Source organism: Tyto alba, unplaced genomic scaffold (genome assembly GCF_018691265.1).
Source record: "Tyto alba isolate M040663 unplaced genomic scaffold, T.alba_DEE_v4.0 Super-Scaffold_9, whole genome shotgun sequence".
In the NCBI taxonomy this organism is placed as follows: Eukaryota; Metazoa; Chordata; class Aves; order Strigiformes; family Tytonidae; genus Tyto; species Tyto alba.
The window spans coordinates 6186455-6199160 of NW_024881330.1; the positions used below are offsets into that span (position 1 = coordinate 6186455).

General features: G+C 39.6%; 1 protein-coding gene across 2 annotated transcripts in view; it reads left to right on the forward strand.

The window, feature by feature from the left end:
• Positions 1-12706, forward strand: part of COL22A1 (collagen type XXII alpha 1 chain) — a 283818-nt gene that overhangs the window by 59530 nt on the left and 211582 nt on the right. For both annotated transcript variants that reach the window (XM_042785800.1, XM_042785801.1), the window contains exon 2: positions 11365-11529. In XM_042785800.1, coding sequence (XP_042641734.1) covers positions 11439-11529 — 91 coding nt within the window. In that variant the 5' untranslated portion in view covers positions 11365-11438. The remainder of the gene's footprint in view (positions 1-11364; positions 11530-12706) is intronic.

Below are 12706 nucleotides of genomic sequence, written 5' to 3' on the forward strand. Positions count from 1 at the left end.
AATAAGCACTTCTTGTGAGTAGTTCATGTATTTCACTCGTGCTCCTTGGAAAGAGATAAAATCAATCTAGCTATGGATTTTTTTTCTTTTTTTTTTTTTTTTTTTTTTTTTTTTTTTTATTTTTTTTCTTTTTTTTTCTCCATGATCTGGAAAGGGGACCCATCCTGAGGAGCTCAGGGATAAAACCACATACAAAGTCAGGTAGACACCTACAATCCAAACTTAAATGATTCCCAACCAAAGCACTGCAATGTTTTAGGAAATAGCCTAGTGTGAGAAAGTATCTTAAATTCATCTTCAAAACCCAGAAAGGCACAGATGTAATTTGATTTAAATTCGAGTACTGCTGTCTAAGTGGGTATCTTTTCCATTTCTACAATTTTTCCATGTCCTTTTCTCCTCCACCAACGTTTCCATTTTTACATTTGCTATTATTTTCCTGGTAACTACTGTATATCCTGCCATCTGATCCTGGCGTTCTCATTTTCAGTTGTCTCTGTTTTCAAGGAAATACTGCTTCCCTGATGTCATCACACAGCCCTTGGCCATCTACCTGAACAGAGCAGATGGATACAGATATAGTAGCATAGAAGACCTATACCTAAAGATTAATACCCTGTTCCTGAGATAACAATTCAGTCTGCAAGGTTGTCACCAGTTTTGGAAGTAAAGGGAACTTCGAGAACTTTTGAGTCTTTATCTATTTGAAAATATCCTCCCTCCAACTATCAGATAAAATCTTTGATATCTATTATTGCCTACTCAATAGATTTTTCTTCTTTTAAGGTATAATTTCAGGATATTAATGAATCAAGTAAATTTTTAAGTTTCAGGTCTTTTTGAGACAACTTGCTATCACACTTCCTCTTACAGTTAATTATGAAAATTTAAGATATGAAAAAATGAGAATGTTAGGAAGACCCGAGTTTATTGTTCCATGTTTCACCCATCTCATTCCTTATACTCCCTTATTTCTTTCATGTCCCTCTTCCTTTCTGCTTTCTCTTTCCCACATCAGAGTGACTGCTGCTGTCTGAGACTTGTGGGAAGAATTAAAAGGAAGGAAGTAGAGTGGAGGGGATGGGATGGGGTGAGATGGTTCAAAATCCTTCTAGACAATGTCAGGAGTATTGACCTGACACTGTCCCACCCCTCACTTTAAGCACAGACAGGTAGACCCAGCTGCTGTGCAGGGGTAGCTGGTCGTGACAATTCTTATCAGCTACTAAGTGATAGGCTTCCCACGTCTGTCAGTTGCCTGGTGTGGGAGCTGTGTATGGGCCATAGAGCACAACTTTTGGTTTCTTTTCCTTTCTATGTGAATGACAGTGGAGATGAGAGCCCTTCCTGGTAGAAAATAGGGGTAGTTTACATGTTTTCTCTGGCTACATATTTTTTCTGTTTAATTTACAGCTTTCAGACCCTTATTTGCTGTCCTTCTTTTAAGTGTCTTCTTCATCAGCTTCATCTTTTCCATCTTACTCACAGCCCTGGAAGAAACAATGCCAAGAAAAGTGACAAGGCAGAACTTTGCTGCAAGTCTTCCGCTGCCAGGATCACAGCAAGTTCACAGAAGGATTCACAGGCAGTGATTTCCTGTGTGTTGCATTCAGAAATTGAGAGGAGTAAAGTGTGTTTTATCTCAGTCTTGAACTTAGGATCTCTGCGACACTGGTTAAACTGCTTCTGCTTGACTTCTCTGTGTTCCTCTTACCTTATAGTCCTATGTTGGTGGTGGCCATGGTGCTGAGCAGAGCTGGCTGAAGCATCAAGGATGTACTATCCAACTTGTCTTCACTCAAAGCTGGTGCTGCATTAAGGCTGTGCTGTTTCTTTCTCTTACTTGTCTTATTTTAAAGGAGTCTATGTTGATGGTGAGGAAACCCACAATGCAAACCTCTATGATCAGAGAAGATGAGACCTCTCTCCTCCTAGCCCTAGATCCTTTCATGGGAGAGAGAAACATTTGATGTTAGAGCCAAAATAGATTTGAGACACTCGTTTCCAAGATTTTCAGTCTCAAATCCTCCACACACCCTTACCCCACTCTGCAGGCATCTAAACTGGTTAACGTGTCTAGCCCTACAGTTCTGTTGTTGGGTCTTCCCAGAATTGCCTTTGACTTAAGTTATTTGAGTTATGCAATTATAAGAAATAAAAGCAACAATCCTGGGTGGGTTCCAGTCCCACTTTGTGTTTCAGGTCAGTTCCCAGAATGCTTTGTTGCCATGTTGCAATGTCAACTAACTGTGAATTTTTTTCTACCCTGGAGGCCTGCTGCAACAAGGAGGAAAAGAATAGCCTTTTTCTAGAATACCTGGTGGGAGAGGGTTGCTTGCAAACTGCCTGTATCAGCTTAGCTGTCCTTTTTCATTTTAGTATTTTAAAAGAGAAGTGGCAATGCTTGTTCTCAGTAGGCAAGAGCATAGAGATATTTAGCTTGGGTGGATTTCAGACAGTGGATACCACACAGGAGACAATGCCTCATGTAAGTGCTGAGTAAAGAGTGAAAGCTTCAGAAAGGGGCAAGGCTGAGGATGTAAGCCTGCTATCTGCACCTCCCCAAGTAGCAACAGATATGTCTTGTTTTCATGGCCTTTCTTCACAGATCTTTCACTTTTGCTGGTGTGTTGGTGTCCACAATAGAGTTCTGGGTTTCATTACAAAGCCCAGGACCATGGAAATTAGAACATGGAAAGTATCTGCAATACTAAATCTCTTAATCAAATGTAATTGTTGTTTCTGAGCAAACTTTCATGACATTAGGTGGCCTTCAACTTGTTGGAACACGTGGAGGAAAAATTCATCCACATAGTTCAAGTAGGAGGAGGCATTGGTGTTCCTGTCTTTGGGAAGTTTTCTCTCCTCTGGACACTTCAGCAGAAGTGTTGGGGAAGTGATGAGTGAGTGTGTTGTACATTTCAAATTAGCATAGCTCTGTTAACAACCCTGAGAGTGGCAGATAATAGATATGAACTCAATTCTGGAGTTTGTAGGTATTCTGGCAATCCTTATCCAAGCCATTATCATAAGACATAGGGCAAGGAATCCAAAATAATTATTCCTTGAACTGGCCCCAGTAAGAGTTCAGGGAAATGCATTCGCCAGGCTTCTCTTTGTTAGAAAGTATGTTGCCCATTTTCCAGATTTAGGCTGTTACCCCATCCCTATTCCTTGCTCCAGCTCTTCTAGCTGACTATATAAAGCCATGACATATGGGCCTTTATACTGACATAATCCTCTACTGTACTAAAAAAGAAAATATTAGGTTTCATTCCAAGAGCTGGAAGAACTTCCATGAGGATATAAAAAGCAGGAAATGGGCCCTGTAAGCATAGAGTGCACTCATATTGAATAGCCTTGAGGGGCTTACTGTTAAAGGCTTCTTCCTAATAGTTAATGTGGGTTGGAACAGCTCTGCCTCTGCTTGAGAAGAAATGGGATTTGTAGCTCTTTCCCTATACAGGACTGGTGTTCTGCGACCCTCTACTAAATCAACATGCACGGCATATACAGCATTAAGGACAGTCTGAGCATGTAGTACTGGGGACAAATCATGATTTTCCACTCCACAGCAAATTATATATTTCTACAGTTTGAACTGTTTTCTTCCTCTGTGGACATCATTTTGATCTTTGTCTTGCTTTCTCACTCCTCATTAATCTAGACATCGTATAGCCAGCATGAAGACCAGTGAATAAAGTTATCTATTACCCTAAATATCCAGTGTGCCTTGTATTACATGTAGGTGGTGGACCTTCCACTTCTAGGACATGTATGCTGCAAACCCTGCTTCAGGGAACACGAGAGACATTTTAGAGTTGTGTTAAGTTTAAAAGAAGCCGGCAAGGGAGTATGGACAAAGTTTTTTAACTTGAACAAGATGCGATAGAATCATTATTGGGATGGGTGAGCTGTGCCACTGGTATTGAGACGTGTAGTTTGGAGTGTGTATTCGCCCCTAGTAAGTCCATCACCATTTATAAATTATTATGTATCTAATAATTTTATTGTATTAATATCCACAGGATTCAAATACATTTGCGCCATTTGCGCCCCAATGGATGAGCCACTGTAGAGGCATAATATGTACTAATGTGCCATGTAAATCACTTGTAATCTATGTGACTCAGATTATATATTTGGGGATATTTGGGGGGTAGGAGAGGATAGCTCCCAAATAAGATTTTGACAAGTTAACTGACCTCTGAGTCTCCTGTTCTATTCCTATTTTCCTGGTCCATGCTAAAGAGGTTCAGGCTAGTGCTTTCCAAAGGAAAGTAAATAAAAATTATGGGGAAAAAATAGATTCAAATAAAATGCAGCACTGAGAAGCTACTTCACTGTAAAGAAAAAGGCATCTAGAAGTATCGAACAAATGCTTCAGTTTTAACTTCAAGATATTCTTCCTGGTTTAGCCAGCTAGTAAATAAACCTGGGGAAAGAAGTTGTCAGTATGAGCACTACAGGTGCTAGCACCTGATTCTTGGGCAAACCCTGCTTTCCATGCATTGTTTTCCCAAATCAGATAGGCAAAGCTTCCCCTTATCAGATCTCCTAATCCTTTGGACCTCACATACACTCTGAGACATTTCCTGCAAGTCTTTTCCTTCATAATTATTTCAGTCAGGTTAAAATGCTTGTGCAGTAATGTTTTATACAGAGCCAGTGTTTGAGATGTAGAATTTATTTTGAAATTCAAACTCCTTATTAGCTGAAGTGAGGCAGGATTACCACTTGGCTGGTCAATAAACACATGTTCATATGGTGCAGTATGGATTTTCCTTACAGACTGGTTGATGATGACAAAGAACTGCTGGGTATAACTTTCTCAAACATCGCTTGAATATGCTTTTTTTCCGCACTAGCAAGGGATGTAGCTTGTTTCTAACTCCTAGTAAGTTATGTCAGGAGACTGAGAGACAGTTGCACTCTGTGTCATCCCCTTAAGACTTGCTTTAGTCATTTGGCCACATCCAAAACCTTTGGAGCATCACTTTGTGGCATCTGTTCTCCCAGGCACAGCAGAATGGATGCTGCAGGACAGAGTACACCTATGTCTTTTCTCTTCAGGGAACCAGGATGTAGACAAAGCATGCAACTGGTCCCACCATGTGAGTGCAGCCTATTTATAGGAAGGGTAACAAAATTAATTTGGGGATGGTGGTCTGGATTTGGTAGTACCCTAACCACAGACTGTTGGATTTGGGAGATTCTATCACAGAGACTTTTTATTGGAGGTTAGTTTGGTGTTTTCTTAGCCGATCAGCATAAAGATTTGTAAGACTGACATGAAAGAGCACAATTTAAATCTGGATTTACTTCCCCTGGACAAATCACTGAAAAGTTATACTTGGGGGTATTGCATCAAGATTTTAGCCTGCAGACACTGTGTGACTGCAGTAGGCAAAAATACATTGCAAAGTCCTCATCTAGCAGCTAGGGTATTTTAGAATTGTAGCGATTTGGCAGGCAACCAGTAAGAGTTTGTTTTAAAGCGCCTGTGGTACATGCATTTACAAAGGGGTCAACTTAAGAGGTGCATGATCCAAGCATAGGTTAAGGAGTCAGGAGTGGCTGAATTCTAGTTCTGACCTTCTCTCAGGTTTTCTTGTGTGTGCACTTGCAACACCACAGAGGTTAAGAGAATGTTACTAAGGCTGCAAAGTGGAGCACACAGAAGTTAGGAAATTCCCATGCTGAGTTAATCCAGTCCCCCTTGGAGTATGCTTCATGGCCCCCTGAGACTCTTCATTACACACCTCTGTATGATATTTTTTCCCATTTCATTCCTGTCTTGTTCTGTCTCCTGGACAGACACCTGTCACTTAGAAAACGGCTATTTATTATTTTTCCCTTCCTAATGTTTCAGTAGGGACTTTATTTCTTGCAAAATCAAATTTGTTTGCAATTGCATCAATATTAATCATTCATGGCCTCTGGTAGTTCCAGCACCAGGTATTTCAGGGCAGTAATAGAGTTCAGCTAAGGCAAACCGATGGTTTTGTATGGTTTGCTGATCTTTCCCACCACCCTGTTTCATCTCCTATAAAGCTGACAGATCTCTTTGGCTAGCATTCATGCTAACTATCTCTCTGCATATGACTGTTTTATTAGGGCTTGGATTAGAAGTTTCTCTTGAGACGTGGTATTTCAAAAGAAGAGATGTCTCAACCCCTGCAGCCTTGCCAGCACTTAAAGCAGACATTGGAGAGCTGTTCACTATCAGGGTGCTTGAATGTCCCCATCCAGCATCCTGTGGAGCTGCAGACAGCCTCCTCCTTGATTTTAGTTGACTTTGGATCAGTTGTATTTGAACAAAATATCTCAGCAACAACTCTGGTGTTAGCAGAGAATTTTCTGCTCTATTATTCATACGGGTTTTGAAATAATGCCCACTGAAATCAATGGTCCTCTTTTCATGAACTACAGTTGGCTTTGGATCAGGCCTGGGAAGATGCATATCTTCCAGAAATGCCATAGGATAATTTCTTTAAAAAGCATTGAAGAAAGATATATGACCGCATGGGCTGATCAGGGCAAAGAAATTCCCATCTCTCTTTTATATAGATGGCTTCCTGCTCATATTGGCAATAATTTAGGTAATTAAATTGCTTAGTTCAGTAGTTGGAAGAGGTATGATCAACAAGCTGACTCTACTAAGATGTCAGGTATATTAGTGTTCTGCTGTTTTTTTGTGTTTTTTTTTGGTTGTTTTTTTTTTTTCTTTGTTTGTTTTGTTTTTCTTTTTTTTTTTTTTTTTTTTTTTTTTTTGTGTGTGTGTGAAAAGCTGTATAATTGGATACTGTCTTTTTTACCCCAGGTTAACCTCTTCTTCAGAGGAGCATACCAATGACATTTAAAATCACATTATGAATGCCAGCATAGTTAGATCATTTTATGGCATACAGTGATGTTCGGTGGCAGCAGATGAATGGATGAAATTAAGTACAATAATTGTATCAGCCCCCCTTTAATTTAACAGTAAGATGAACAGTTCGGTGGCATAGTTTAGTAAAATGTAAGTAAAAGCTCAGAAATGTTAACAAGCAGACTAAAGTCCATAACTGAACATGCTTTTTAGATTCAGCCTTGAATCACTTATCTTTCTACTGTCTCTGTAGGGTCTTTGAACATTTGCTTGCATGAGGTAGAAGCATTTTTATTAAACCACGCTCCTAAAATGCTCATCCTACTATTGACTTCAGTTTTGTTTTGTTTTATTAATATTTGTGACTGAATCACTCCTCTGAAGGATGAAGGAGATTACAGAAAGTGTACTGTTTTTTTCCGTCTCTAACTCATGTGGTTTTTGCTGTTGGTGACATCTCTTAAACCAGGACAGAAGAGCAGTCTCTGAAGAGGCCAAGATAGAGAATATCCAGTGCTTGTACTTAAATTGCTTGTCCAAGAAATGCCATGAAGTTTATTTCTCTGCCACATTCTTTGTATTTGCCCCTTCTTTTCCCTTTACTTTTTCAAGATACCCTTTCTAAACAAACAGTTTTGCTTCTATTTTTTTCATACAAGTTTTTCCTCCTTGTCCCCTGAATTAAAATAGTGGACTGCATTATCTGAGAAACAAGTTTAGAACAAAGTCACTATATGTCCCTTCAGGATCAGGCTCTGGCAGGACAAAGACAGAGAGAGCAGCATAAAAAACTCCCATAGTCTTATTTGCAATGGACAGGAGTTTCATTTTCTAAATAAAGTGATGTCAGAAAATTCTTTGACTTTGGTTCAGTCACGAATAAACCCCATGATAAAATGCAGCCCAGCTATGCCATTCCATTCTGGGTATATATGTGATTCTTTGGAAAGCAGAGTCCTAGCGCTGTTCCCAGCCTCAAGGGATAAAGCTCAAGAAGACAAAGCAGCATCCCTTAAAATGTAGGCGTGCAAGGGAAGCCCAACAGTGAGCAAAATATTAAAATATGTTTGAGATGAGAAGACCCAGTGCTCCTTCAGCTTTTTTTTTGTTGCTTTTTATGAGCACACATTTCCCAAAGAGTATTTATCTATTGTTTAAACGTAGAGAGGCCTTACCATGGATGTTTACTGATCTAAAACTCTATACCAACCCCCTTGAAAAAGCCATACCGAAGCTGAAGGTTATATAGAGCTTGTGTCTATCTTCTGCATATTGTTTGTTCAGCTGTGAGGCAGTGTGAATAGTTTAGTACTGTGCCTGTATTTTAAATGTAGAGAGCTCACTTTAACATTTACTTGCGTACTTCTCAGCCTGGATGCCATTCCCACATCATCTTTGTATATAGCCAGAATTATTCACCTCTTTTTTTCCTATTGAACTATTAAAAAAGGGCCTCAGACATAGAGTCCACAGTTTGGTAATAAACTTGGATGTCATAGGAGTTGTTAGTTCTTTTTGCAGTATCACTTAATATGTCAAAATGTGTCACAAATGGATCCCTAAATTATGTTTGTGAGATAAAAAGAAAAAGAGGTATTTTTAAAGGATGTACATTGATTTAGGCCACTTTGAGTAAAATTATTCCCACTTGATAGGCTGAACTAAAAAATAATAGTAATTAAAAAAAATCCACGTTGGCTATTTGGAAATAGGGTCAACTAAACAGTTTCTTATTCTTGGTTGACTCTGAAGCCTAAACTATCCCACTTTTGGCTCCTTTTTTGACCCTTTTTCCTGAAAGGGGAAATAAATGTTGATCAGATACTGTAATCTCAAACTGGGCTTGGTTTCACAGTGACATACTGAGGTGGGAAAGAAACTGGTGTGGAAAACCCATCACTAAAAATGCTTTATCTCCAACCTTTCTTCTAATACGTACTTCCTTGACATGATATGAGTCCTGTTGATGTGAATGGGGCAATTTTCTCTCACTGATATATCCATGTGTAAAGCAGTTGGAAGTTAAGAGACTTGGTTCAATTCTTCATGCTATAAAAATGTATAAAATTATGTATATTGGCCTGAATGCAAGAATAATCTTGAACCACAAATGTGTATTAAAGCCACCACAGGTTATGATTATAGATTTTAAGCAGATGTTCTGATTTGATTTGGTTTTTTTTTTCCACAACTTTTAGCCTAAATAACAGTTCTGAGACACCTTTCAGCATTCATAACTCAGCAATGAGCTCTTGAATGGTTTTGGCAAAGAGTGGAGAGGAATGTCACCTTTGAGACATAGCTTTTGAACCTGGTGATGTAGGTAGTTCTGCTGAGGCAGAAGTCGTGCGTGTACCCAGAGAGCCACGTCCACCAAGCTCCCCGTCATGCCACATCCACAGCCTGTCGAGCCAGTGTCAGTCTGTCCCTCCGCCGTCATACTGACTGACACTAGCTGCTGCTCTGCTCCTTTTATCCTGGCCTCATGTGGGTTAGCAGCTGGCAAAGACTGTTTTTAATAGTGTATTTATAAAACTTCACAGCCGTGCAAGCCCAGACACAGAGAAAAGACGTTTTGAGCTCTCAGCATTGGAAGTGTAAAACGCCGCATGGCAGATCTGGTTTCCCATCTCTCGCTGCCACAACTAACCTGATCTCCCATCATCAGTGCTAGAAAACAACATTTCCTAAAAAAATACACGGGAGAAAAAACCCAGGGCAGAAGCCTCCCATAGCTATTTTAGGTAATGCTTGTCCTGATCCCTCTGCAGGCGGCTGCCTGATTGGTATTTCAGTAATGTACTTATTTAAAAGGCAATTCTAACGACTGTAGGGCACGGTGATATTTTCATGCCCTTTTTACCCTGCAACCTTTTCCAGCTCGCTGAAACCGGAGCACCTCGCTGTCTCGTAGGGACACCGTCTGGTTAAGGTGTAAACTACAGCACCTGCTTGTGCCCTCTGGATTTAGGGTTGGTACTTGAAAAAGCATGAAATTTTCTCATTTTGTTTGTTGTTTGGGTGGTTTGCTTTTTTTTTTTTTTTTTAGTTTTTTCTTGAATTTATGTTCCACTGCTGGCGAATACTTCCAAATTTTATTTGCAGGGTCTATTAGATATATTTCTTTTCTCCTTGTCTGCATATGATGAAGGCTTTTGAAAATGTAGGAGCTTGTATTTTGTCCTAGGAATAAGGATTTACAGAGATGTCTAGGCAACTACATAAGATTTTCCTCTCTTTTATTTCCTAAACTAACATGACATGCACTTTATTTATGAGATACAATGGTAGAGATAGGCCCAACATTTGACTGATCAAGATCGGTTGAACAAATGCTGACACCACCATTCTTTTTGTCTGTTATTCCCAAAGAACACTATTGCTTTGAAAATAAATATCCTAGAAAGCTTAATCACCCTGCAGCAATGATCTAAAATATACAGTGTTCCCTTCATGCCTCTTTTACCTGGATATCAACAGCAAGAAGCTGATGTGCACGTTCAAAGACAGAAGAAACAGAAATTCCTGAAGAAAATGGACAAAGAAATCTCTGCATTAAGAAGGAAAAGATAGATTCAGGAGCTGGGAGAAAGTTTTCCAAAATGATTCCCTAGGCAGTAGGAGGTACAGAGTGGAAACTATTTTCTCTGTGTATGTGTATACAGTAGGTAGAACTGCAATGATTTTATGATCTCATAAAAAATAATAAAAAAACAGCAATAAGTCAATAATGATTTATTTTGGGTTTGGTTTTTTGTTTTTGGTTTTTTTTTTTTTTTTTTTTTAAATTTCATCTAGTGTTAGAAAACACAGCTACACTTTTAACAGCCCAGGGACTTTGCCTAGCTTGTTACAGTACTGACTGACTTCAGTGGCTTCAGTTAAGGTAAACTCAAACCAATGCCCTTAAACTGAAGATCATTCACCTGAGCTTTTCCACTTCTTTAAACTAAATAATTGAAAGATCTGTTTTGAAGCTGCTGAATTTATTCCAATAGAGAAGGACTGATGGCAACAAGTACATAATATGAAAACAGCCATGTATTTTTAACGTTTGTCATTTCTGAGGCTCTGGAACTGAAAGCAGAAATGGGTGAAGTGGCAACCGGTTGTGTGCGATTTGCAGTGGTTTGTATCTCGGCTCTGTGTTGTGTATCTCCTAATGATGAATGCGTGGGAGGGCCAGGTCAAGAATGGTTTCCACTCCAGTGCATTGATTGTGTAGTTGGCAGTGGGCTCAATTAAAGTATAATAATCTGGTAATCTCTCTCTAGTTTCCATTCAGGCTGCTGCAGACTGAATAAGGCCAGTGAAAGACTATAGTTTTTGAAAAGTAGGTGAACTTCTGCCTCTTTGTCTGAGCAGTTTGCATCTAGTCAAGTAAAATGATGGGCAGAAGAGACAAATCTCCAAAACATTGCTCCCGTGACTTGCGTCATTACTGCTGTTTGAGTTTCTATGAGATAACACTTGTTCTTTACTTTCCTTTCTAGGCTACGGATTGGATTTCTAGTGAGCTTCTTACCACGGAGAGAAGACAGGCTGATGTGAGGAAGGAGATACGGCTATGTCCATTACGGGAAGATGTCGTGTGCCCCATCTCCTGGTTCTTCTCACTTTCGTGTTCAGCGGGGAAAGAATTGAGGCACAAAGAGCAGGTAAGCGCTGTTTGGCTTACTGCCTTGTGCTAATTAGCTGCTGAGGCTTTTATGTGGCTGAGAAGCTATTGTTGCTAGGAGGAAAACAATAAACAACTTGAGCAAGACATTTATTGCTGAAAAGACATAAACCAGACCTTTAGGATGGAGATAGCTCAGGGATCAAAGTTATGATTTACCTAGGGTCTCTTGCTCTGCTGCAGACTTAGAAAGGTCACCTCAGCTACCCACAGCAAGGGGAGCAGCACAGAGTTTACACTGGGCATGCTTCACCTACCTAGCACTGGCATCGACGTCACTTCTTCCATTGCCTTCAGTGGGTGTCAGATTAGATCTGGGGAGTCTTCTGTCTGTCTGGGACTTTCCTAGTGAGCTAAACAGGGCCAGGACATTGTTCATACTCTCTCTTGGTTCTACTGTCTAGTTGCTAGCATGGTCCCTGGCATGGCTTTAGGCCTGTGCAGAGGAGCACTATCCCCGAAATGCCAGTGGATGTATCAAAGGATGGTGCAGCTGAGGGACACTTTCTTTAGGCATTCTTGACAAGGACACATTGTTTTTTGGGGGGTAGTGGGAAGAGCTGAGTTATCTGCCTGTGAATGATGCTACACCTCAGGGACAGAAAATGATTGTAGACCCACACAGTTTATTGGTATAAAAGCCTAAAGGTACTTTGAGATGGACACTTTCTCTATTTTTTTCTAGGAAAGATGCTATTCTGTAGGCTTTGATAATTTATAAGAAAGAAAAGGATTTTTTAGACCTTCTCTCAGCCTTAAGGAATAGCTGCTTTACAGTTTTGTTATGTGATCTATATGAAGATTTTTTGGATTAATTTTATCAGGAATAAGTACTTAGGAACAAAACAAAGTGAAATGATCTTTTTTTACTGCCTGTGGATCAGTCAAAGGAAGAATATGGTGAGACCGATTATATGTTCATTCTGTGATTACTTTAAATACTTTTGGCTTGTTTGTGAACTATTTTTAATGGCTGAATTGCAAAACAGTTGACTCAGTGTCTGGGTGGATGAATGCAACTCCTGGAATTATGCTTCCAGAGAGTATTCCTGTGATTATGAAATTGAAGATTCACTTTCTATGAATTATCTCCCATATTCCCTTAACTTGAACTGTTTCTGCCAGTAAAAAAATATTTTTATAGAATTCTTGAAAAC